Source organism: Pogona vitticeps, chromosome 4 (assembly GCF_051106095.1).
Source record: "Pogona vitticeps strain Pit_001003342236 chromosome 4, PviZW2.1, whole genome shotgun sequence".
Lineage (NCBI taxonomy): Eukaryota > Metazoa > Chordata > Lepidosauria > Squamata > Agamidae > Pogona > Pogona vitticeps.
The window spans coordinates 159,918,910-159,944,013 of record NC_135786.1 but is presented as its reverse complement, the minus strand read 5'-3'; the positions used below and the strand labels follow the sequence as shown (position 1 = coordinate 159,944,013).

General features: G+C 39.3%; 1 protein-coding gene across 3 annotated transcripts; it reads left to right on the top strand.

Annotated features, from left to right (window-relative positions):
• Nucleotides 1–765: 765 nt before the first annotated feature.
• SSR1 (signal sequence receptor subunit 1) lies at nucleotides 766–21,493 on the top strand. 3 transcript variants are annotated; one of them, XM_072998597.2, is made up of 8 exons: nucleotides 766–980; nucleotides 8,116–8,234; nucleotides 9,387–9,474; nucleotides 9,591–9,853; nucleotides 10,267–10,343; nucleotides 14,913–14,991; nucleotides 17,064–17,157; nucleotides 17,519–18,881. In XM_072998597.2, the coding sequence occupies exons 1-8, from the start codon at nucleotides 893–895 to the stop codon at nucleotides 17,581–17,583; spliced, it is 873 nt and encodes a 290-aa protein (XP_072854698.1). In that variant the 5' UTR covers nucleotides 766–892; the 3' UTR covers nucleotides 17,584–18,881. The 3 variants fall into 3 exon arrangements, 2 of the variants coding, with proteins under 2 accessions (XP_072854698.1, XP_020645462.1); XM_020789803.3 differs by lacking the exon at nucleotides 17,519–18,881 and adding an exon at nucleotides 20,448–21,493 and having other exon boundaries at nucleotides 767–980; XR_013545193.1 differs by lacking the exons at nucleotides 17,064–17,157; nucleotides 17,519–18,881 and adding an exon at nucleotides 16,276–16,424 and having other exon boundaries at nucleotides 14,913–16,108.
• The last annotated feature ends 3,611 nt before the right edge of the window (nucleotides 21,494–25,104 follow it).

Below are 25,104 nucleotides of genomic sequence, written 5' to 3'. Positions count from 1 at the left end.
GACTTAGGGCACAATCCTAACTAGCCAGGCTGGCTGAATCAGACTCTCACAATTAAGAGGGAGATGCCTGTTAAAGGTACAGTGTCCCTCTCCCTTGCATGTGTGGTGCAGTATTGGACAAGGACAGCCGAGTTCAAGTCCCCAGTGACCCATGAAATTCACTGGGCAATTAATGATGCACCTGTGTTCCCAACCCAACATTTCCCAGGGTGATTTTAAGAAAAACCAGTTACTATGCCTTGAATTCACTGGAGAAAAAGTGCAATATAAATGTTAAAAAATATAGAGAACTGCTTTGCCTGTCTCCAGAAAGTGAACTGATTATTCTCCACTCCCCCTCAACACATATAAAGGAAACACTTACTTATAGAGAAAGAGACCGCAGATCTGGTGAAGAAAGAAAGGTCAATTTACAGTAGTTTTCTAGACAAACGGCACTGCTCACACGTAAAGTTCTAGCGCGACACTGTGACTGAAACGACGCAAAATCGCCGCTGTGGGATTTGACGCATGCGCTACCGCATGCGATCCAGCCATAAGATTACCAAGGGAAGGAACTGCGCTGCGTTTTAACGTGCCTCAAAATAACGAGCTCTAGGGTTACGAAGGAGCCACTGCGCGTGCGCACTTACAGCGGCGAAGCCAGCATTCAGGGAAGGAACGTAGGAGGCGTTAAGGTTACATCACGTGGTCTCTTTCCGCCTTCCAAACGAGGACACGTCCCCTTATGCAATTAAAGGGGGAAGGGGCGGAGTCAGGCCGGTCTCACGGTGACGAAAGGGGTCGTGGGGTTAGAGAGGCGGGACATCAGCCGGATGGGAGTCTTTCGCCATTGCGCCGCGGCCAGGATAAGTAGTAACTGCTGCCTAGGGCGCCGAGTTGGCCCGCTACCATGAGGAAGTCTGTCCCGCAACTGCTGCTGCTCGTGCTGCTGGCCTTCCCGGCCGCCTTGCTTCTCGGAGGCCCCCGAGGCAGCTCAGGTGAGAAGAGAAGGGACGAGGGGGGTGGCGACGCGCGCGTGTGGCGCTTTTCTAGCTGTCGCGTGCGCCTTTTGCGAGGCGGTGGTTGCGGGGCGGAGGGTTCCCTTTTCGCCTGAGGTGAACGGTGCTTCTCCGCGGGCTGCGTCGTGAGGGGAGCCCGAGGGGCAGGGAGGTGAGGAGCGGGAAGGGCTGCGGTGCTTTCTCTCCCGCGCTCGCCCTCCTCCCCTCGTGGCTGACGTGTCAGTTCGGTTCGTCGATCCCTCCACTTAACCCACATGGTGGCTTGTAGTTTTTTTATTCATCTGTGGGTTTTGTTTTGTTTTTTGTTTTTTTTGTTTTAATTTTGGGGGGAGGTAGGCGTTCTCTTAAGGAGTTAAAATATAATAGACTCCAAAATATAAAACCTGACAAGCGAAAGCAGGGTGGTCAGGTTTCTCTGGCGTTTTGAGAGAGCCTTCAGCAGACCGCCCAAATCCTTGCTCCGGTTTATGTCTCAAGTGTTTTGTTGCTCAAGAGGCCTGGGTTGCTGTGATTGCTTCTCACTTCCTTTCCCGAATCACGCCCAGGTGCTGGTAACTTACCCGTAGAGCTCAGTTTCTTTCTCTGGATGTCATCTGAAAGGTTATGGACTAAGGGAGCAGCTTTCCAGAAAGCTCTTTTCCCCCCTTCAAATACAGAGCAAGTATTTTTCAAATGCAAGTAACGGAAGTTAGTGTTTCAAATGATCATAATAAAGTCATATAATTGGTTGGAGTGTTTTCAGATGCAAATGTAACTTTATGGAGTGCATTATGTCATCTTGATAAGAGGAGGAGTGATATGTGCTGGCCTGTATTGTTACCGTTGACTTTGTGTGTATTCTTAGTAACTGAGTGAAATCAATTTGTCAAAAATGATACAGTAATCTTGTGTGTAATGATTTTATAATAACAAAAATAAAAGATCTCTAAAGAAGAGAGAAAACACTTCTCAAAAATTGGCTTCAGTGTCTATATACAGTGTCAATTTGGTCTATGGATGCAGTGCAAATGGATTATCTTTTGTTGTATCAGTGGCAATTTCTCCATAAGAATCACTTTGCATTCTCTGTTTAACAATGAGTCATTTATCAGCTTTTGTTTAATAATGGTGTTGACCTGTTTCTGCAAACATGTATTGCAAAGCCTCTCAAGTAGTTAACAATCTGCAAGGGTTTTTGAATGCTTAAAGTTTCACTCTTACATCTGGGAAAGTTAACGTGAACTAAGAAAGCTCACATTAAAATATACCAATTAGTCTTCAAGGTGCCAAAATATTCTTTTTCTTTGTTGTTTTGTTATGTTTCTTGTCTGATATGATTGTTTAAAGTCATTCGAATTTTAGTGTCCTGCCATCAGTATATAAGATGTAGCTGATTTTTCCAAACGCAGATTTAAGCTTTCCAGGTGCACATTTTGTGTCTTAAGTGCATGTGAAAGCCTTTGGTTACTGATAACATCTGTAGTTGTTTTATGTGGGAATAGCTTAAAAACTATTGCAATATATGCCTTGTTACATCGTGATGAATCCACACTGTAACAGCCAGAGAAAATACTGTACATTTCAAAGTCATTGGGAGTTGGATGACTCCAGGGTGGATTTGATTTAAATCAGTTGATTTTTTAAAAAAATTAATTAGTTTTTATCCACCTTGGTTGCATCCAGTACATCTTTAAGAAGATCGAGTTGTAAAATACACTGTGTTGGATGCCAGAAACTATTCTTCAGTATTTGTACTGTATTATTACTTTTTTTCTGATATTGCATCTTATAAGAATAAGCCCTGATCAATCCAAAAGTCCTTCTGTCTATTCCAGCATTTTGTGTCCCACAGTGGCAAATCATCTGCCTGTTGGAATTGCAGATAATTAGGTAGCCTGTCTAGATCTTTCATAAGCTTGTTTTTTAAGTGATTTTCACGCTGCCTTGTTTATCTTTTTATTATTTTGTCTTGGAACAAAGGCAGACCCCCAACCAAACTAATGCACTGTGAAATACAGCACTTGCTTGCCTCGTTAGGAAGGCTTTGTGCAGAAATTTTATGGAACTTCATTTCAGTGACATAGATGCAAAAGCAATTTGTGGTGGTGTCTGTGTTCATTGTCTGTTTTGCAGCAGAAAGTTTTTTTTACCTAGATTCATTAATTAGTGCTAGTGCATTTCATCTAGTTCCTATGTGTAACATGTTGCCTACTCTTCAGTAATGCTCACGCAAAATGACTAGCTGCCTTAGCAAATATCTTCTCTAACTGCAATGCCACATCATCATTTATTCTGAAATATATAGGAGAGCTTAGGAATGCTGGAACACATGCTCTCCCTTAGAAAAGTCAAGAGTGGCCTGCTGTTTTAAATACAAAAATGTGCTTGTTTTTATAAGGAATTTATTAAGGAATCTTCTTCCTAACAGTTGGGAAATGAGGGAAAGGCTTTACAAGCTTCTTGCACATTTTTCATACTTAAGTTTACTATACTACAAGCCTTCATTTATTTTCAGAATGCTTTGATTATTGTGACATAAAGAAGTCTATGCTGGCATCTGCTTACTAAACAAATTAAACCAATATGTTGGGCTTCAGCTCTTAAATCAATGGAAGTGAAATTTTAGTTGTCAGTGCTTCTTGAACTGAGACAATTCCCTAGTAAACTAGTAAATTCTTATTCCTGTAAGATAAAAATATTGATCTGAGTTTTTCAAGAAGATGATCATGTTAGTCTGTTGCAGCAAAAGAAATGGAACCCTATGATACCTTTTTAAGAAGACAAAATATATTTGACATAATCTTTCATGGACTGCAGACCACTTCTACAGGTCTTTTTGAAGAAGTGAGGCTGCAATCCATGAAAGCTCATGCCAAATAAAACTTGTTAGTATTTAGACGTGCTATAAGACTTTCTGTTCTTCGATCAGCTTTTGTGTCTCCCTGCCCCTGGTTAGTTTTGCCTTCTATTTGGAGGAAGTGATGTGAAATCCTTTATTGCTCTTTCATGCATTGCCAGGTCCTACTTTGGCAAGTTACCCTGTCTGCAGTACTGTGTGTTCTGGTTATGTGAGTTGGTTTGAATATGCTGACATGAACAGGCATGACTACATTTGACAGAATAATATCAACACTGCAGTCTGAATGTACTTTATTTGCTATAGTGAAGCTTCAGCTTAGATTTTGCTAACAAATATACCCCACCATATGTGCTGCTCCTTCTTTCCAGCTACGTTCATAGTCAAAGCAGTTCAATACTACTCCTGTTCCCTGCCCAAACTCAACTCTTTAGATGTAGAATTTCCAGAAGCCTTTGGGGTAGTGTGAGTGGGTTCCAGATAAGCCCCAATGGCAGCCCCCAGTTTTGTGAACTTTTCATTTACCTTTTTATTTAACTCAATATTAGGTCTACAACAACCTCAAATGGCCCAAGTTCCACATCACTGTGGGTTACTTGGTAACAAAACATCTTCAGAACTTAACCTCCAGCTGGGATTCAGCAGAGTATTCCGTTGCCAGAATATCCCCAGCTGGGATGGAAAGGTGGGAAAGTCTGGATCTCCAAACTCTGGGATGGGCAACCTGGACATAGTCTTCAGTTCAGCCCGCATTCCTTCCTGCCATGAGACCACTCCTGCGCCCCCCCAACCCACCTCCTGGAAGAACTCAGGCATTCCCCTTGTTCTTGGAGCCTTCTCTCACATTTCTCTCCTTATTGCTTTCTTAGCTCTCTCTACTGTTTCCTCCCAAAATGGGGCATTGGCTGGTAACTGATCCCTCTTACACCTCTTAGCTTCTTCAGGAGGCATCATTAGTTTCTCCCATTCTTCTGTCCACAGGTTCTGCATAATTATTCCCTCCCATCCATCAGGCAGTTTTCTCTACTTTTCCTTCTGTTCTCCACCTTTTATACTGTCCTTTTTCCTTAGACACTCCCCCTTTCTTCCCTCTCCTTTTCAAACTGTCTCACCAAGCTCCACTTTCTGGTTTCCTCTTCAACTCTCAGACTATCTGCTTTACTGTCATTGTTTACGTACACTTCCCCAAACCTAACTTCTAGTGGTGCACTACTAGATTCAAGCCCACTTCCTTTTTCTGGGGTTGCCGGGGAGGACAGCACATGGTTTCCAAGTTGGTGTCTTCTCTGTTCTCTCAGAGAACTTGTTTCCTACTTTACCTGTAAAAAACAGTGAGTTAGGTATCAGCTGTGGACCCAGAAATTGGGAGTTCATTTCCCCACTGTGCCTCCTATGAGTACAGTTAGTCTGTGCGGCCTTGGGCAAGCTACACAATCCTAGGATGCGTCCAGAAGTAGAGAACAGTAAACAATTTCTAACTATTCTGTATCTGGAAAATCCTGAAAAAGTTTGTTATAAGTCAGAATTAACTTGATGGAACATGATTATTATTTTTGTGGCACAGTATCTTAAAGAACATGAAACATCATAGAGAAATTGCAACTTCTACAGTGGTGCCCTGCATGACAACGACCCCGCTAAATGACAAATCCACAGGACAATAGCTTTTGTGATAATTATAGTGATTCACAAAACAGTCATTTCAGTGGGGGATTTTCGCTTCACGACAATTAGGTCCGTGCTCCGCAAACCATTTGTTCGCAAGACAACGATTTTTCCAGCTGATCGTCGGCTTCCTAAAATGCCTGCCCTGTGTTTTCTGGACCCATGCTTCGCAGGGCAGCCATTTTAACAGCTGGTTGGCGCTCGGAAAATTCCCTTATGGCCGATCTTTGCTGGACAACGAGTTAATTTCCACATTGGGACGCATTAAATAGGTTTCAATCCATTCCAATGGGGAATTGTTTTTCGCATGATGACGATTTCGCTTAACAGCAATTTCAGGGGGATGTCGTCATGAGGGGCACAACTGTAATTGATCTTGGTAGCTAAGTCAACATGTCAGTGTATTTTGTTTAATATCCTGCATTTCTCACAGTGCTCACAACGTAAGTTAATCCCATGCATTGTATTTGGAAAAAAGTTTATGTTCAATTGGACTTGTGTGTATTATGTGTTTATATCCACCCTAATAGGGCTTTCAATGTAAAGGGTCATTTTACTAGTTCTATTCCCCTCCCCAACGTTCCACGGCCAGATGGGGATTCAGACCCTGGTCGCCTGAATCATATCATTACTTTATCCACTAAACCAGACTGAGTTCAGTTGGGCAGACTCTTTCCTGTTTATGTGTTGTTTGTCTTTTCTCCCCTGGCCACCTTTTGAGAAACAAGCGTGGGGGTTTCCGCCATGTGAGAAACTCATTTTTGTCTTTTAAATTTCTGACTCTAACCACAGCTGATAACTGTGATAAACCTAACTTCTAAATTCATAAGATGCATCTAATAGTTATCAGTTCACTGTTTACTACGCAGGGGCTGATCTGTGTGCTTTATAGGGGTTGCTGAGACTGGGCTAACATATCAGCCTTGTACTCTGCAAACAAAAGGAGTAACTGAATTCCTAATATAAGTTTATTTAACAACAACCTGTAGGTGGTGCTTACAGCCAGGTAAATGTGGCCCAGTATTGCTTCTGGAAGGCAAGGCAACCTCTGCAGTCAAGAGTGTCATTACTGAGTTTGTGTTCAGTAGAAAGAGGCTGGAGCTTCTTTTGGTGGTGAGGGACCAACATACAGTATTTTAAACATAGATCATACTATCAAGATGTTCCACATGTGGATCCTTATGTAGTGATAACGTAATAGTATCAGTACACTTGAGAGAGATTCAGTGTTTGCAAATATGGATAAATATAGATATGGATGTAGCAACCTTAATAGGGGTAGATGCTTAGTTACTATAGAATGTATTATTTATGAGGGGAGAAAATACATTTCTAGAAAGTAAATAGAGCTGTCTGGCTGAAGTCCTGAAAAGGTGCTCCACACTCAATTATCTATTTGCTGATTTTGTATTTAAATGTCTTACCCTCATTAAATGTGCAAGTTTACACAGCATTAAAAAGAAGTTATAAATGTTTGTACCCAAAGACACCCAGGAACATAAAATTAATATGAAAATAGAAAATAGTTAATAGAGTAATAAAGAGGGGACATTTTATTAATTGCCTTTAAATCAAAGCAGATAAAAATCAATTTTAAAACAATATGTTTTATAAAACTTTCCCCTAATTGAGAGATGGGGAAAATTGCTTTCTGGGCAAAGCAAAATATTGTGATTGAAACAATATCTTTACACTATCTTATTAGCATGCTGGTAAATCTGTTTGTAGAGGGCTTGGGAGAACAGGAATGGCAGTTAGGCAAACCCACATACACATTCAGTGAGTACCAATTACAGCACGCATACAGAGAGAGAGAGAGAGAGAGAGCTGCAATTGTGATGTAACCATAGAGTGGTGGACTACAACTCGGGAGACCTGGGTTCAGATCCCTCTTGGCTAAGGAAACTTTCCAAGGTGGAGGCTGGGTTATCCATCCTGACCAGGCTGGATAAAAATGAATGATTTTTAAAAAACAAATTGATTGAAATCACCATTTAAATTTTAAAAATTGTTTTTAATTTAAAAATGGGTTTTTCTGACAATTTAATCTTTAAATCGTTATTTAAGTCAATTTGATTTTAATGAAATCCACCCTCACAGTGGCAATGGTAAAATCATTCCTTGACTGTCTCACATGCTTTGAAAGTCATATTAAGGTTCCCTTAAGTCAGATACAACTCAATGAAACATAATAGCAGAGATTCTTGTGCGACACTATTTTTGCCATTGTGTTTGGTATCTTTTCGTATTTTGTAATTACATATTTGCTGATTTATAACCTTTGTTTTTTTAGTCTATGAAACTACTCAAAAGGTTGCTCTCAAAGATGGCCTACAAATTATTTGTATTATGCCTAGCACACTAGATGTTGTATTTAAAAAAATCTATATAACTCTGTTATAAACATCAGAGTAAACCCTGGATTGCAGTGCACCTAGCACTTTGTAAAGTAAGTGGTGCCTTTTAAATTAATGCTTCAATACTTTTTACTCAGTTATGTGGTTTGCCTAAAATCATGTACATCCAAAATTATTATCTGATTCTAATTGAGATTTTGCTATGATCATTTTGGAAAACTCTTTTTAAAAGAAAATTTCCCTTACTTGCTTCTAGGATCTGGCTTGCTGGTGGCTGCTCAAGATGCCACAGAAGATGAGGAAGCAATAGAGGATACAGTTGTTGAAGATGAAGATGATGAAGCTGAAGTTGAAGAAGATGAACCCACAGAATTGGTATATCTGAAGTGATCTCTTCAGTTCCTCAAATGTTGCATGTTTTCATGTTTGCAGCAGTTACCTATTACTGTGAATGTATAAATTCACTGTGTTCTAGGTATCCTGGATGTAAATAGAACACAGTACATTTTGGTCACAAGCCAACTTGTGCAAGTTAGGGATAAGTAGGATTCAAACCAGTGAAGACGGACCTTTGCTAGCCAAAATGAACATAGACGAATAATTCTGTTCAATAAAAACAAAATGCTAGGGGGAAATAATCAGTTCATGTACTGGAATGACCTCGTGGGGCCAGGTGTGGAAGGAAGTCTCACACATTGAAAGGGCATTGTTTTGATGCTTAATCTTAATTAGGTATTAGGTTCCAAACCCGAGAGCACCATCACAAGTTTGGTTCCTCCACTATGGAACTCCCATTGCTACAAACTGCTATGTGGTGTTTGTCACCGGTCAAATTGCTAGTAATTCTATTCATTGTCATACTAGCAGAAGGCTGGGTGTGATTAATGTACAGTACTACTAGCTAAGGGATAAATTCTGTTATTGTGTTTGTGATTTTGAATTGTATTTACAGTATATGTTTGCTAAGCCTACCTGCCTTTTGCACATTTGATTGTTCCTAGACAATGTCTAGTTGTGTGTTTTGATTTGTTATTATTTTGACTTGTATATTGTCCCATAGTTCTAGAGCATTGTGTGGGCAGTTTACAACATAATTATGCAAAGAACACCCCCTCCCCAATGATCTGGGTACTCAATTTACTGAACTCGGATGGAAGGCTGAGTGAACATGAATGGTTTTAAATTTACCACGTTACTCTCATATTTCCCATCATCATAGAACAGTTGGTCCTTGGAACTCAGGTGGCAAATTCCAGGCTTTGAGTATTTCCCCAATTAGCTCCAAAGATGTGAAATTCTCACCTTCAGCATCTTTGTATGGTACCAGAGTTGGACAAATCTAGATGATATTTGAAAACCTATTTGTTCAACTTGAGAATTCCTGAATGCTTATTGGACAGTGAATTTTGTTGTGTGTGTGTGTGTGTGTGTGTGTGTGTGTGAAATTGCAATGCAACCTTGCAGTGTACATCTATTCATTACTTCACTGTTTGTCATAGGCTTTTCAAAAACATTCTCTTATATTAGACAGAAGAGAAAGAAGAAGAAGACTTATCTGGGGAACCTAAAGCATCACCTAATGCTGATACAACAATCTTGTTTGTGAAGGGAGAAGGTAAGCATGACTGCATTCTTCAGACCAACATGTCTTGTCATTCTAGTCTTTTGTAATTGCACAGATTTAAAATGCAGAATTGCTTCTTAACCTTTTCCATAATTTTTCTCCTCCAGACTTTCCAGCAAACAACATTGTAAAGTTTTTGGTAGGCTTTACTAACAAGGGTTCAGAAGATTTCATTGTAGAGTCTCTAGATGCATCATTCCGGTACCCTCAAGATTACCAGTTCTTCATTCAAAATTTCACAGCTCTTCCTTTGAACACAGTTGTTCCACCACAGAGACAGGCCACATTTGAATATTCCTTCATTCCTGCAGAGCCTATGGGTGGACGTCCTTTTGGACTAGTTATCAATCTCAATTATAAAGATCAAAATGTAAGTGGAGGTTTTTGTTTTGGCTAGCTCTGCTGCGGGTTGGGGCCAGCACTAAGGTTAAGTAGTTATTCTGTGGCTTCCTCTGTAACTGTTGCCTACATGATGTTCCAAGGTTCTGACAGAAGCTTTTGAAATGAGCCATTAAAGCCGCAGACTGTGTTTCAGTCTGGTTTGATGAGTTTAAGTTTTGAAGACAGAATGCATACTGGTAGTAAAAAGCAGTGCATTTAAAAATTTCATTTTTGCCAGCATCTCTCCCAATAACATTATTTGTACTTCAGTAGTTTTGTATTTTGCCACATTCTTTGTTTCTTTTTAAATTCAGAATTGGTGGTATACAGTAACAATGTTATATACTGGCACTAGGCAGATACTTTTGTCAGCCCATAATGTTAGTTTATGCTTTGTTTTAGGGGAACTTTTTCCAGGATGCTGTTTTCAATCAGACTGTTACAATTATCGAGAAAGAAGATGGACTAGATGGTGAAACGTAAGAATAATAAAATATTGCACTAATATTACCATTGCATTAATTAAATTAAATTAGATTTTAGAATGGTAACAGAATTGCTCTATAGTAACTGTTAAAGATAAATAGGTACCACTACGGTGGGAAGGTAATGGCATTCCGTGTCTAGTCATGCTGGCTACGTGACCACGGAAAATGTCTACAGACAAACACTGGCTCTGTGGCTTGGAAACAGGATGAACACCGCCCCCTAGAGTCGGACACGACCGGACAGTTGTCAAGGGGAATCTTTACCTTCTTAACTGTTACAAACAAGGAGATGTTTTCTGTTTCTAATATGCAGTTCCTCAGACCATTCCTTTATATGAAGTGAACTTTGAGTTTTGAAGTATTGTGGACTGTACTTTGTTTTATTTTTCCCCAGAACTTGGAGAGGGAGAAAAGTGTATGGCTCTCAGCACTGGAGAACCATTACAGAGCCGAGAACTTACACAGACATATTTCATTCCATTTCATTTTGCCTTTCTAGGCCAGCTCTAGAGAAACAAAATTACTTAAAATTTAAAACTATAACATACAAATATTTTTTAATTCCCTGAAAGCTGTGTAAAAACTATAAAATAAATTCTCAAATATCTTCTCATGTCAATTGCCCACTGATTCTGCAAAACCTTCTCTAAATACATAAGTTTTCAATTGCTGGCAAAATAAAAAGAGGAAAGGGGTGGGCCTTATTCAGTGAGGAAGAAAGTTCCATAATTGAACAGCAGCCACAGAAAAAGCTCTTTGAGTCCTCACTAAACATAAGATTATAAAAAGAGCCCTGATGGATCAGGCCAAGGGCCCATCTAGTCTAGCTTCCTGTATCTCACTGTGGCCCCACCAGATGCCTCTGGGAGCACATGAGACAACTAGATACCTGTCTCCCGATCCCCCTCCCCTGCATCTGACATTTTGAGGTACCTTCATTTTAAGCCTGGATATTAATCATCCCCATCATGGCTTGTAACCTGCAATGGACTTTTCCTCCAGGAATCTGTCCATTCCCTTTTGGAGGCATCCTGGCCAGATCATCACCACATCCTGTGGCAAGGAGTTCCACAGACTAATAGCACACTGGGTAAAGAAATCTTTTGTCTGTTTTCACTCTCCCAACACTCAATTTGAGTGGATGCCCCCTGGTTCTGGTACAGTGTGAGAGGGAAAAGAGCTTTCCTCTATCCACTTTATCCATCCCCTGCATAATTGTATACATCTCAATCATGTCCCCCTGGCACCTTTTTTCTAGACTAAAGAGTCCTTAATGCTGAAGCCTTTCCTCATAAGGGAGGTGCCCCAGACCAGTCATCATTTTAGTTATTCTCTTCTGCACCTTTTCCAATTCCACAATGTCTTTTTTGAGGTCCGGCGACCAGAACTGTACGCAATACTCCAGGTGCGGCCTTACCAGCATTTTGTACAGTGGCATTATAATGTTGGCTGTTTTATTTTCACTCCCCTTTTTAATGAGACCTAGCATGGAATTGGCTTTCTCTGCTGCTGAACACTGGGTTGACACTTTCATTGAACTGTCCACCAGCAAACCAAGATCTCTTTCCTGAACTGTCATGGAGAGCTCTGAACCCATCAGCTGATAACTAAAGTTTTGATTCCCCCCCTCCCACTTTGCATTACTTTACATTTTCTTATATTGAAACACATTTGCCTTTTTGCTGCCCATTGTCCCAGTTTGGAGAGATCCTTCTAGAGCTCTTCACAATCCCTTCTGGTCTTCATCATCCGGAAAACCTTTGTGTCATCTGCAAACTTAGCCACCTCACTGCTTATCCCTGTCTCCAGGTCATTTATGAACAGGCTGAAAAGCACCAGTCCCAGGACAGATTTTCATGTCTCTACATTGTGAAAATTGCCCATTGACACCTACTCTCTGCTGGTTCTCAACCAATTTTCACTCCATAAGGGGAGTCCCTCTTATCCCCTGACTGTGAAGTTTTCTCAGCAACTTTTGGTGAAGAACTGCGTCAGATGCCTTCTGAAAATCCAGATAGACAGTATCCCCTGGTTCGCCTACATCCACATGCCTGTTGACCTTTTCTAATAATTCTAAAAGTTTTGTGAGGCAAGACATACCCTTACAGAAGCCATGCTGATTTTCCCTCACCAAAGCTTGTTCTTCTATGTGTTTTAAGATTTTTATTTTGGATGAGATTTTCCTGCATCTTTCCTGAAATGGACATTAGGCTAACTGGCCTGTATTTTCCCAGTTCCCCCCTCCTTCCCTTTTTAAAGATTGGTGTGACATGTGCAATCCTCCAGTCCTCTGGCACTGTAGCTGTTTTAAGGGACAAGTTGCATATTTTAGTTACGAGAACAGCAACTTCATTCCTCAGTTCCTTATTAACCCTTGGGTGGATGCCATCTGGGGCTGGTGATTTATTGATCTTCAATTTATTGATTAGGTCTAAAACATTCTCTCTTTTAAGGTGTATCTAATTAATTCATTTATTAGGAGGGGCTGTTGGGGCAACAGAAGGTCTTCTGTCATAAAGACAGATGCAAAGAACTCATTTAATTTCTCTGCAGTCTCCAGTCCCCTTTTACCTCCCTTTACCTCCCTTTACCTCCGTCACCATCCAGAGGGCCAGCCGCTTCTCTGACAGGTTTCCTGCTTCTAACATATTTAAAGAAGCTTTTATTTCCCCCCTTTATATTGTTGTCCATACATTCCGCAATGTCTTTCTTTGCCTTCCGTATCATCGTCTTACCTTTCTTTTGCTAGAGCTTGTGTTCCTTTTTATATTCCTTGTTTGGGAAGGATTTCCATTTATGGAAGGACTCCTCCTGCCCTTTAAAGCCTCTCTAACTCTACTCGTTAACCATGCCGGTACCTTCTTGGACGTAGCTGGGCCCCTCTTTCTTTGTAGTATACACTTCTGCTGGGCCTCTACTACAATTGTTTTAAACAGGCTCCATGTGTTCTGGAGAGGTTGGATTTTTACCTTCCCTTTCAGCTTCTTTCTAACTAGTTTCCTCATCTGAGGGAAGTCTGCCCTTCAGAAATCAAGGTTTTTTTTGTGTCAGATTTACTTGACACAAAAGCTCCCCTCCAATATGCATGGCAAAAGAGGTCACAGCATGGTCACTATTTCCTAGCAGGTCAGTGACATTCATGTCCCTAACCAGGTCCTGAGGACTAACCAATATTAAATCCAGAATCACCTCTCCTCTAGTGGGCTCCATGACAAGTTGCTCCAAGGCACATTCATTTAGCATGTCAAGAAACCCGTTCTCTTTCTTGACCCAAGCATGCATTGACCCAGTTGATGTAAAGATAATTTAAGTCCCCTATGATTACAATCCTGTTCCTCTTGGACATCTCCCTGATTTGTCTCCTCATTTCAAGGTCCCCCTGAAGTTTTTGATCTGGAGGATGATAGCACCCCCCCCAACTATCACATCGCTCCTTGGACCAGGTAGTTTAACCCACAGTGATTCTATGATGGAGTCCGACCCGCTGTCCATCTCTATTCTGCTTTAATCTACCCCGTCTTTGACATAGATGGCGACCTCACCTCCAACACGCCCCTCCCTATCTCTGCTATAGTTTATAGCCAGGGATTGCAGTATCCAAATTCTATCAGGTTTCTGTTATGGCCACTACATCAATGGTATTCCTAGCCACCAAATGTTCCAACTCTCCCATCTTTGCTCGGATGCTACGGGCATTTGCACAAATGCACCTGTGTACATGATCCCCCAAAAAAGGCTGCTTGTTTGTTTGTTTTTCCACAGCTTCTCATTCCAGTGGACCAACTATCACATCCCATCACACTACCAGTCCTAATTCCTATGCTGTCATCACTTTGTGGTTCTCTACTCTCTCCACCCTCATTCCACAGGGATGAGGAACCCTGAATCGTCCCCAAAAAAGTCCTTTCACATGCTTGTGAAAGTGGTGGGACTGAGAAAAGATTCCTCTGCTGATCTTAATGCTTATGGGGTCTCAAACCAATAGATACAGTATTTCATATAGCCTGGATCTGAGATATAAAGGACCTTAAAGGTCATGAATAGGACTCAGAAATTTACTGGCAGCCAGTGAAGCTGTTGTAATGGGAGTTAATCCCAATAACCACCCCCAGTCAACAGTCTGGCTGCAGCAGTTTTCACTGCTTGAAGTTACCAAAATGACATCAGAGGTAACTGCTCATAGAGCACACTGCAGTAATCCAAATGGGTGGTAAATAAGCTATGTATCACTATCGTTGTGTTCCATTTATGTGTCTTATATTCTAGAGCCAGTGATCTAAATGAGCATCTGGCTATTATATCCAGGTTCTTTAGATAGAACTGGGGTCCTTTAATTCACTTTTCATTTAATAATCTGAATACTGTCGTCTATTTCCTTGTGTATGTCAACTCTTAACAATACATTACAAATTATATTTCGCTTCATATTGGGGGGACGTTTATGTTAGGACATTAGTTGACTTGCTTGAACTAGTAAAATATTTAGGAATTGTTGTTGTGATTTTCCTTAATTAAACAAGTAAGAACTTAACTATAAATTATCCTTGCTTTTTAAATAAGGATCTTTATGTACGTATTTCTTGCTGGACTTGGACTCCTTGTCATTGTTGGTCTACATCAGCTGTTGGAATCAAGAAAGGTAAGTAATGCTATCTGAGCATCTGCATTCCTGAGTGTAGGTTATTGCCAGCATTTTTTTGGGGGGGGACCCAAGAATGTTCTGAAGACTCTTTTATTTTCTGTGGATAGATACATGTGACTAGGGAACATATGTGCACTGCTCCAGCCTCTTTTATAGAAAGGTCAGATTGCACATGTGTATATAAAATTAGTTTTTCAGAAAATGAAGCAAGGCAATACAAGTATAAAATTGTTTTGGTATTGGCAAACCAAAGTCTTCTAATGCCAGTGAGTATCTTCTCCACATGACTGGTCTTTTTGCAGCTAGCAGATAACTTACAGATATCTACACACATTTTCAGATTATCAGATGTGACAGCCTAAGCCAGGAGAGAACAATCTCAGGCGATATGTTTTTACAAGCCTCAACAAAAACAAATTGTCCCTTTTCCAGCAGCCCGCTATGTGAGAAGGAATGGCTGGGAGAGAGAAAGGGATGGTGTTCTTGTGTTCCATCATGAGACTTCCAAATTATGGTTACTTTGTGAATTACTTACCTCCAAAAGGTCCTAATATTAATAGCTCTCTTTGGGTGTTGCAAACTAAAGCCATTGTTTCTTTTATTGAGTCAAAGGGATGGTAAGCAGAGAGATAAGAGCATGATTTAATGTGTTCTTACTATCCTCATCCATTGCTGTTGGGCCTGCAGCAGGCTGATCCTGAGGGAATGTAGCCTTCGACACAAAAAAGATTGCTTGCTAGTGACCTAAGTAAATAGTAACTACAATTATGGACATTGGAAAAGACTAAAATGTTGGGGTTTTTTTACACCACGAAAAATAAATGCGAGTGTAGTATGTGCAGAACATTGACATGTCAGCCCTTGGTCTGATTCTCTTAAGTGTGACAAGGATGCTAATCTAGAATTGTATCTTTAATAAAAGAATACAGGTGTATGGAGTCAGAAACTGTTTAGAGATTATACCAGTCAGCCCCATGCAGAAATGTATTTTTAGGTAGGTTTGATCTTTACCTGCCTGTGAGATACACATTGAAGAGCTAGTGATGCCCATGCCACCAGCATTGATAATGTTACAAATTTCAGGCATGTTAGCAGCATTAAGGAGGAAACTACAGTATTTTTCGCACCATAAGACACACTTTTCCCCCACAAAACGGGGGTGGAAAGTCTGTGCGTCTTATGGAGCGAAGAAAACAGATTATATTTTCCTGTTTTCTTCTCCTAAAAAATTGGTGTGTCTTATGGAAAGGTGCGTCTTATGGAGCGAAAAATACGGGTAAGTACTGTGAGGATTATAAAAACATTCTATAAGTCAAATGTATCTAGCTGAATTTAGTACCTTCAAGGCAACAAAGTACCTCTTTGTGTGGCTGTGAGGTATATTCTCTGTTGCTAGAAAACTGAAAAAGTAAAAAAAAAGAAAAAAGAAAGCTTTGTTGTAATATTTTGGGTACAGATGACAACAAAAGATAAGGAACTGCTACAAATCTGCATCTAAATCAGCCCTATGTTCCTAGTTGAATAATGTTTCTGTATCATAGTACTATAACAGACATAATCATAGTTTTATGTATCTGCGAATTGTACAGTGGTGCCTCGCATAGCGAGGTTAATCCGTTCCGGATTAACCTTCGCTATAGCGAAACATCGCTAAACGGAATTTAAAAAGCCATAGAAACGCATTGAACTTTGTTCAATGCGTTCCTATGGCTTTAAAACTCACCGTTAAGCGATGTTCCTCCATAGCGCCACCATTTTCGTGCCCTCGGTAAGCGAGGGCAGGGCGCGAAAATACGGCGCGGACCTTCCGGCAGCCATTTTGGAACTGCCGATCAGCTGTTCTCCCCCGCTTCGTTATGCGATATCCGCTAAGGGAAAAAACGCCATAGGGGCCATCGCTGAGCGAATGCTCCAGAGCCCCTCATTAAGCGATTTCATCGCTCAGCGAGGCGCTCGTTAAGCGAGGCACCACTGTATTGTAGTTTAATAGTCTCTCATCATGATACTCTGTACAGAGAAGAAAACATACTCTGTTCTTTTTATTAAACTATGTATCTTAATGCATCCAGAGAAAAAGGCCAGCTCAGAAAGTAGAGATGGGGACAGCCAGTCAGAATAACGTTGACATGAGTTGGATTCCTCAAGAAACTCTTAATCAAATAAGTAAGTATCAAACCTGGTAGTCCACCAATTGGTTTCTTACGGTCTTTGTAGTCTTTAGGAAAAAGAATGTTGTAATGGAAAATTTCCTAATTCACTTTTAGGATTTGTTGGACTCTTTGTCATTGAGTTTGTTCAGTGACTATTCTTTGAAGACAAAATTGTAATTCTGTGACCAGTAATGTTTTATTCTGGATTTGTGTTGGGTTGGGATAGAGGGAGCTCTGGGACTCTAAATTTTTCTTACTTCTGTATAATTAAAAAAATAAGTCCAAATAATAATGTATGCTAAAGCTCTAAAATGCTTATTGACTTCTCTAACATCTTTGCTATTTCTTCTATTTTATTTTTCCTGTGGCTTCAGTGCAAAGTAGAAGAGGTGAGACAAACTTTATTGAGATGAGGCTTCTAGAATATATGCACTTATAGGTTCCTCATTGCACTCGTTTTCTGTTTGGTGGTCGGTACACTTCTGATAACTGCATGTGGTGGTAAAATAACATCAAGGTATTGAGAATGTTACCAATGTGCCTGCAACCCAAGGAAAAAAATACCTTTTAAAATCCAGCTCAATAGATCAGTTGTTAAATGTTTCAAAGGAGTTAATGTTCAGTTAAACATTTCCCTTTAAAAAGTTCTTCTTTGAAGTTCTCTGCACAAATAGGCTTCATCAATCCCAGTGAAGTCAGTTTAATTTAAATTGACTAACTGTAGGAATAATATATACAATTATGTGAACATAAATGACACCATCCCAAATCCTATTTGTGCAGCTATGCCACATAAGATTGGTGATGTCATCATCCTTATGTGATGCACAAAGAGAATTTCAACCACAGAGTTCAAGGGACTTCCTTCATAGTAGGCTGTACACTGCTGCAGTGTTTGCTGATTTTTACACAAATCAGTACTGTACATGGACTAGATTATGGGTAAGAAGTCCTTGTATCAGGAGAAAGCTGGTCTATAAGAAGTAAGTAGGCCAGACATAAAAATGCTTGGCAAACTGCTTTACCATATATGAAATTTATTGATATCTCATTATGCTTTGAAGCATGCCTTCGTTCCATGTTAGTATAGTTCTTAATTTCATTTCACAACCTCAGATTTCTGTTTAGTTGAACATCTGTTCTTGTGTTTTTGAGCTCTGCGAACTAGAACTTTCAAATCAGAGTGCTCTGTTCCTTTCACCAGAGAGCTGACTTGCAAAGTATGAACTGTCTGTATATCTTGAAAATCAAAGGAACGTTAGCTACGTGGTATCTGCACTTCCAGGTGTTATTTGCCTCAAGACTTCACATTAGTACAGTTTAGGACATTTTGTGCTTCTTTTTAAAACATCTTACAGGCTTGATATAATTTCATACCTAGCTGCCCAAAATAAATATTAGACCATTTGTTTTGGGCTGATGAGAAAGAGGCAAATTGCTGGCTTTTTAAGAAAATAAATGTTATAAAATATTAATTATTACTGTTTTAAACCACTGGTCCTCTATTAAAACAAAGGCTTTTCACTTAGACAGCAATTCAGTGGCTAACTAGAAAAACACTACTGAGCTTTTTTTGTTTTGTTTTTAAGGATTTCAGTCATTGGTTATATATACTTGTACTAAATAGCAATTGCAGTGACCCCTTTGACTCTCATCTGATGTGGAGCTACTCCAGGAATAGAGCATTTAGCAGATGAGTTTCCATGAGGGGAAGAGAAGGTAATTGTAAAAGAAAAACTGCAGTTACATGTTAGGATCTGGGAAGAAGTCCCAAGATGTAGGGAGGCAAAGGGACAAGGAGCTTGAAGGCAATGATACTGACAGTAGGATGCAAAGTAACAAGTGGATTAAAAGGAGAAATTTACTGGAGAATACGGCTTAAAGAAAAAGATGGAGCAGATTGACAAACTAGTCGGGGGGGGGGGGGAACAATGAAAAAATTAAAGAATGCCTATGGTCAGGAATGGCTATTGCTGGGTGGTTGAGGGAGACAGGCTGTTGACATGTCTCAAGCAAAACAGAGGGCATAGATGTGGACAGCGCTGTGCAGATCGGCAATACAGAGAAGAGGCAAGGCAGATTGTGGGAGTGTGGACCAGGAGTTGAAAGAGGGACTGTGCAGAGGGACTGTGCCAGTGGTAGCTTCTGTTGATACTATGTTGCATTGAGAACTGACAGTCTTCAGAGGCAACTTCCACCAAAAAAAGAAAGAAAGAAAATAATTGTGGGTGATTGAATTATGCATTCTGACTTGAACTATCCAGCCAGTTATTCAGATCTTTAGTTTTCATACTAACTAAAATAACAAGATATTATATTGAAGATTAACATATTTGCTTGACTCTTTCAAGAATATAGCATAATTTAACAGTGGCATATCATTTACCATTGTGCCATAGCAGCCTGTGTGTAAGTCTAACATGGCTGTCTTTTTGGAATTTACTAACATATTAAACTCAATACTCGGGGTAAACCCCAAGTTTGTGGAAGTGAAAATTATTTTTAGATCTAGCTAACCTAAGCCCAAGAGGCAAGATGGGACATTGTTGCTGAAATCCTGTTGCTTAGCATAGTAAGTGTCAACTAGAATAGACTCAATGAATCAGTGGAGATTTGGTGAGATTTGGCGAGTCTACTTTTCCATATGTTCCACTGATTCAATAGGCCTGTTTTAATTGTGACTTGCTGTGCTACATAGTAGGATTTCATCCACTCTTTTCTTTACTCAGCAAAGTATTGCACTGTTACCTCTCTTCTACATTTATAATTTAAAACTTAACAAAATCATCTTGTTTAAGGCCACCCAGTTTACTACAATGGAGCAGAGATTAAATGCTTTGATCTCCTGTTATTCTACGGTGTTTTCCCGAAAATAAGACCGGGTCTTATAATAAGTTTTGCTCCAAAAAACGCATTAGGGCTTATTTCCAGGGGATGTTTTATTTTACAGTCATGTCATTTTCTGGTTGCTGCACAATGGTGGAGGGCGGGGTTTCACTTAACTGGGGCTTATTATGGGGGTAGGGCTTATATTATGAGCTTCCTGAAAAATCATACTAGGGCTTATTTTCAGATTAGCTCTTATTTTCAGGGAAACATGGTAGGAGCAAATAGGAAATATACTGTACTATCATTGCATGTTGATTACACAATAAAGCTCATAAGGTGCTTTCAGATCTGCTAGGTGCATGATAGTTCTTAGAGTAGGTAAATGAGAGTATTAATTTTCTCTCTTTCTCAAACCCAAAGTTTCAGTTAAGTGATTGTGTTAGGTAACGTCTCTTTTTCTTTTTCTCCCTTTAGATAAAGCATCGCCAAGGCGGTTGCCCCGCAAAAGGTCACAGAAGAGACCAGTGGGATCTGATGAGTAAATATTGTCAGTACAGTCAGCCTTTATTAACCCAGCCATCCAACCCTTCCCTCTTGTTTTTGCTTGAACTGGGAGTTGTGCTGAGAAGCCATATTGACTGAGAAGAGTACTATGAAACATTTGGACTAAGCATTTAGTTGTGTTCAAAGAACATTGCTAAAATGCACTTGTTCCTTTTAAAGAAACTCTTAAGAATCATTGTGCTATCTGAAATGTGCCTTTAGAGTCTCTTCATAATGCTTATTTGTCATCTGCGTCCCTTAGTTTCTGTCTTCAGACACCTCATTTTTTAACCCTGTTCTTACTGTATCCTGTCATAGAAGGTCTTTATGCATTTTCCTATCTACTACCCAGCATCACTGGTCTCATTCTTTGCCACATGTATGCAGCTAATTCCTACTAGGCATGTCGGATCTGTCATAATGCACTGATTCATGGTTTTGTCTGTCTAGTATTCTAAAGGCACAAACAGGCGTAACTGCTTTTAGCAGTATTTTTTTAAATTGTTGCTGCTGTTTGACATAAAGCGCACATGGAATCCAAGATCCAAAATGTTGTTGCATAAGTGTGAAATAAGGGATTTCTTGCAGCAGCTGCATGTGTGAAGTAAGGATTGTGTGCCCACTTTGGCATTTTATCATCCCCTTTTTGATAGAACTGCATCTGTAATAAATTGCTAGCATTTATAGTCCACAAAACAGGTGATCATAGGCAAAGTCACTTTTGAATGCTAGCTTCCTATTCTTAAAAACTGGTTATCATTAGTATAATTGTGTGGACTCCCATCTTTTGGAAACCCAATCATGGATAGAAAAATGCGTTGACTTACTTGGATAAAGCTGGATACAAGGTTTGACTTTTGTGAAGGTGTCTTCGGGCAACAATTTACAAACTCAATATAATTGTGTTCTTTTGTTCCCGTATTTGATTGTATACAAAGTAAGTTCAAAATTACAGTAAAAACATAAATTAAGTTTTATTTTGGAGTTACGTGGTGCCTTTTCCTTTTTGAGTTCCACTGGTTTCTTGTCATCTGTTTAGACATAGACCGGAACAGGAAATGCAGCTCTACATTATACTCTAAAGGAATCCTAATTGGTAATTTGTTCAATTTTTAGCCTCTGTTGGGCATGATTTGACAATCTGAAAGGATATTGACTGCATAATTTAAAGTATATATACATGTGTATATACTGTGCTAGCCTGAGCCGCAGCATCTGAAAGTATATGGGAAAACTGAAAACATTAATATTCAAGAATTGTGAAGGTGTCTTTGTTTGAAGAAAAAACGTGGTTCCTTTAAAGCCTACCTTCAAACAGAAACAACAACTTAGAATGTGAAACTCAGCTGTCTTTTTCTGCTCTCTTGCATCAGAACATACTTACTGCCTAACCATTTGGGATGCATACCTGGGCCAAAGCCATTACAATGCCATCAATACCACTAAGTCTGAAGATATCTAAAGCCTCTGCTGGCATAATTTTAGAGTTTCTCCCACGTGGAAATACCTTTATGAAATTATAAGGTTTATTTTAATTGCTCGTTTTTATTTGGCAGCATATTGCTCTTCATTTTAACCTCACTAAGTGGAGTTTAAGTCAGGAAGACCATTAATAATTCAGATAGTATTATCAATATGCACTTTACCTCTGGAGTTTTTTCCATTTTAAACACCAACTGGGGTAAGCAATCTGTTATTAAAGATATAACTGAGAACAGATTTTATTGTTTGGATGTGCTCAATCTCTTTAAAGTGGGGGGCTGTTAGCTTTGGGTTTCTGTTGGTTCCTTATGATATTTAGAAGTTTCTCAAAAAAAACCTGTTAAAAACAGTGTTTTCATTACATGACAACAAAGTGCTATTTGTCTTGATTAGCATTTTCCTCCTTACACTAGAAGCTGATGTGATACAAATTCTCTAGGATTGGAACTGGAAAGTTTGGATACTTTTTTGTACAATTCTGCAAGAATGAAATTTAAGTTTTAGTTCTTGAGATTCTGCATGACTCTTGGTAATCTTGCATAACAGTTACGTTTTTTAAAGGACCAGTTTTGATCTATCCTGTAAAATCAGCTACACATCATACAAAAAAAAACCCCAGTATTTTTTGTCTGTATTGGCATGTAAGCATAATAGCCCAGTAACTGGCAAATCATATTCATGTATGTGGATATCAAAATCACTTGTCACTAGTGTCATAACACGCCTTTGCTATTCCTTTCTGTGTTGTAACACCTACTCAATTGTCACCTCCACAAAACATACGACAAGGTATTCTTGTGTGTTTAATTGAGATTAATGGTTGTCTTTATTCCAGATTTTGTATACCATCTGAGTTGGCATGAAGTCATTTGTCACTGAGCACTTGTTAAAGTTTGGGCTGTCTGCCTTATTTGGCAGTATGGCATGTTTGCCCCTGTCTATCATGGGTTTGTTTACTGTAAAAGGAAAATGGGGATCATAATCTCCTGGGGGGCCTGGCACATTTGAAGGGAGGGCACATACTGGAAACAGTTATTCTCACACCACCTTATAAGGTTCGCTATATGATTTATACAATCCTAATTCATCTTATATTTCTTTCGTATTGTGTTTGTGGCCGTGGCCAAAAAAAGTTGAGAATGGCTATTCTAGATAACCATGCTGCGATTGATACTCCCCGCATGTTTTTCTACCCTTTGGCTATAATTTGTCTTGCTTTTACTAGAAGGGGGCCTATTAAGGATTCATGTAAAATACTCATTCTCCCCTTAAAAAGGGTAAGAAGTGTTAATTCTGGGAATTTAGTAATCAACTGATTTGTGATTTTGTTTGCTTCATTAAACACCTCCCAAATTTGGGCTACTTTTTTGCAATACCACAAGTGTTTTACATATTACTTTACTTTTGGAGTAAAGGCAACTTTGTGTGGAATTTATGTCAAACATTTTGTTATCAATCTACAGCATGTCATGCTTGGAATATAGATGGCAAATAGATTTGCTTCATCCTTTTTCAGAAGGCATGTGGTGCAGGTTGGTAATCAGTATTCAGAGAGGCCTCGAGGTGAAGTAGCTTGAGGTTTTCAAGGTGTCACAGTGATGCAGCTCAAACACGTTTGCCAAAATGTTAATACTTTTTAAACTGATGTTGCAGAGGAATGCTCTTATGTAACTATAATGTAATGCCTGCATGGCTGACTGACCATAGCAATACTCATACTAATTGTATGAAATAAAGATGTGGCTTTAAAAAAAACCCCACAGAGCAGAAAAATATATTTTGTGGATTCTAGTCCAGATAGCTCAGTTTTAGAGGATGAGCAGCTTCTTTTTCTACCACAAATATGGGATGCTCAGAGTTAAGATTCATGGAGTGGTGTCAGTGATTAAAGACTGGGTTTTGAAACTTGAGATATGTTCAATTATTAGGCTGTGTTAGTAACTCAGCAGTATTTATTTAAAATATTATACTCCATATTTCTCCTCAGGAGGACCCAAGGCAGCTTAAAATAGTAAAACAATACTAAAATCTAAAAGCAGTTTAAAATGTTAAATTAAACAGACATTAAAATAAAAACTATTGAGTATTGTATTTATTATTAAATAGATTATTTTTAATTATATTTACTTAGTATTTTATTAAGGCATTTTTAACTTGCTCTCTAGCCAAAACAAGCATCCATAGTAGTTTGTACAGATCTGTAGTATGACATCCATGATTTTAGAAAAGCGGGGGGGGGGAGCTAACTTGGGGACCGATCTTAAAGTCACAGTTCTGCTGATCAGCTAGAAGTTGTTGGAATGGAAAAGGTATGGTGATGTGAAGAAGAATAGCCCAGTGCAGCAAATTGTTCATGACAGGCCCTGCTTCTCTTCCTTGCTTTTTATACCTTGAATATTTTCCTAAATCTGCTACATTTTGTTCTGCAAAAAGAGATAGAGATACTTGTCTCACAATAGTGTTGTCATGGTTGTTAAAACTGATGTGTCCAAATAGCAGTACAGTAGTTTTCTTTATCAGTGAAGTCCTTACTAATGTACAGATCAATATTTTATTGACATAGATTTGCACCTTATTGAAGTAGAACGTGTTTTTACCCACAACAATCTGGGTGAGTTCTTGGAGCATAGATGGCAAAAATTTCTCTAGCATTCCTGTTAGTATGGTGTCCTCAGCTGTATTTTACTTGGCTATGATTAATCTGTTTTTAGCTCTTTTCCTTAGCATTCAAATTTGCAGAGGGAGGTAAATTAGCTTTCCTGATAAAGGTTGAAAATGCCCTTTTGCAACTTCAAATATCTTCATAGTTGCAATGGAGTTCTTGTGACTAGCTGCCCTCAGTGTTTGAAAACTTAAATCCTGCCACAACTGAAATGCCTGTAGCCTTAAATACTACCACCAGTATTGCCTTGAAAATTGTGCTTGGTACATTTATGTAGATCAATCTTTCCTGAAAAGATTGCTGTCAAATTAAAATGCTTATAATAAACATAGTACTAAAGGTACTTAAGTTAGAGAAGCAGATGATGCATTTTTGTAGTGTTGTAGCTGAAATTATGACAGTTCACAATAAGGTATGAAACTTAACTACTTCTCAGTGTGCATT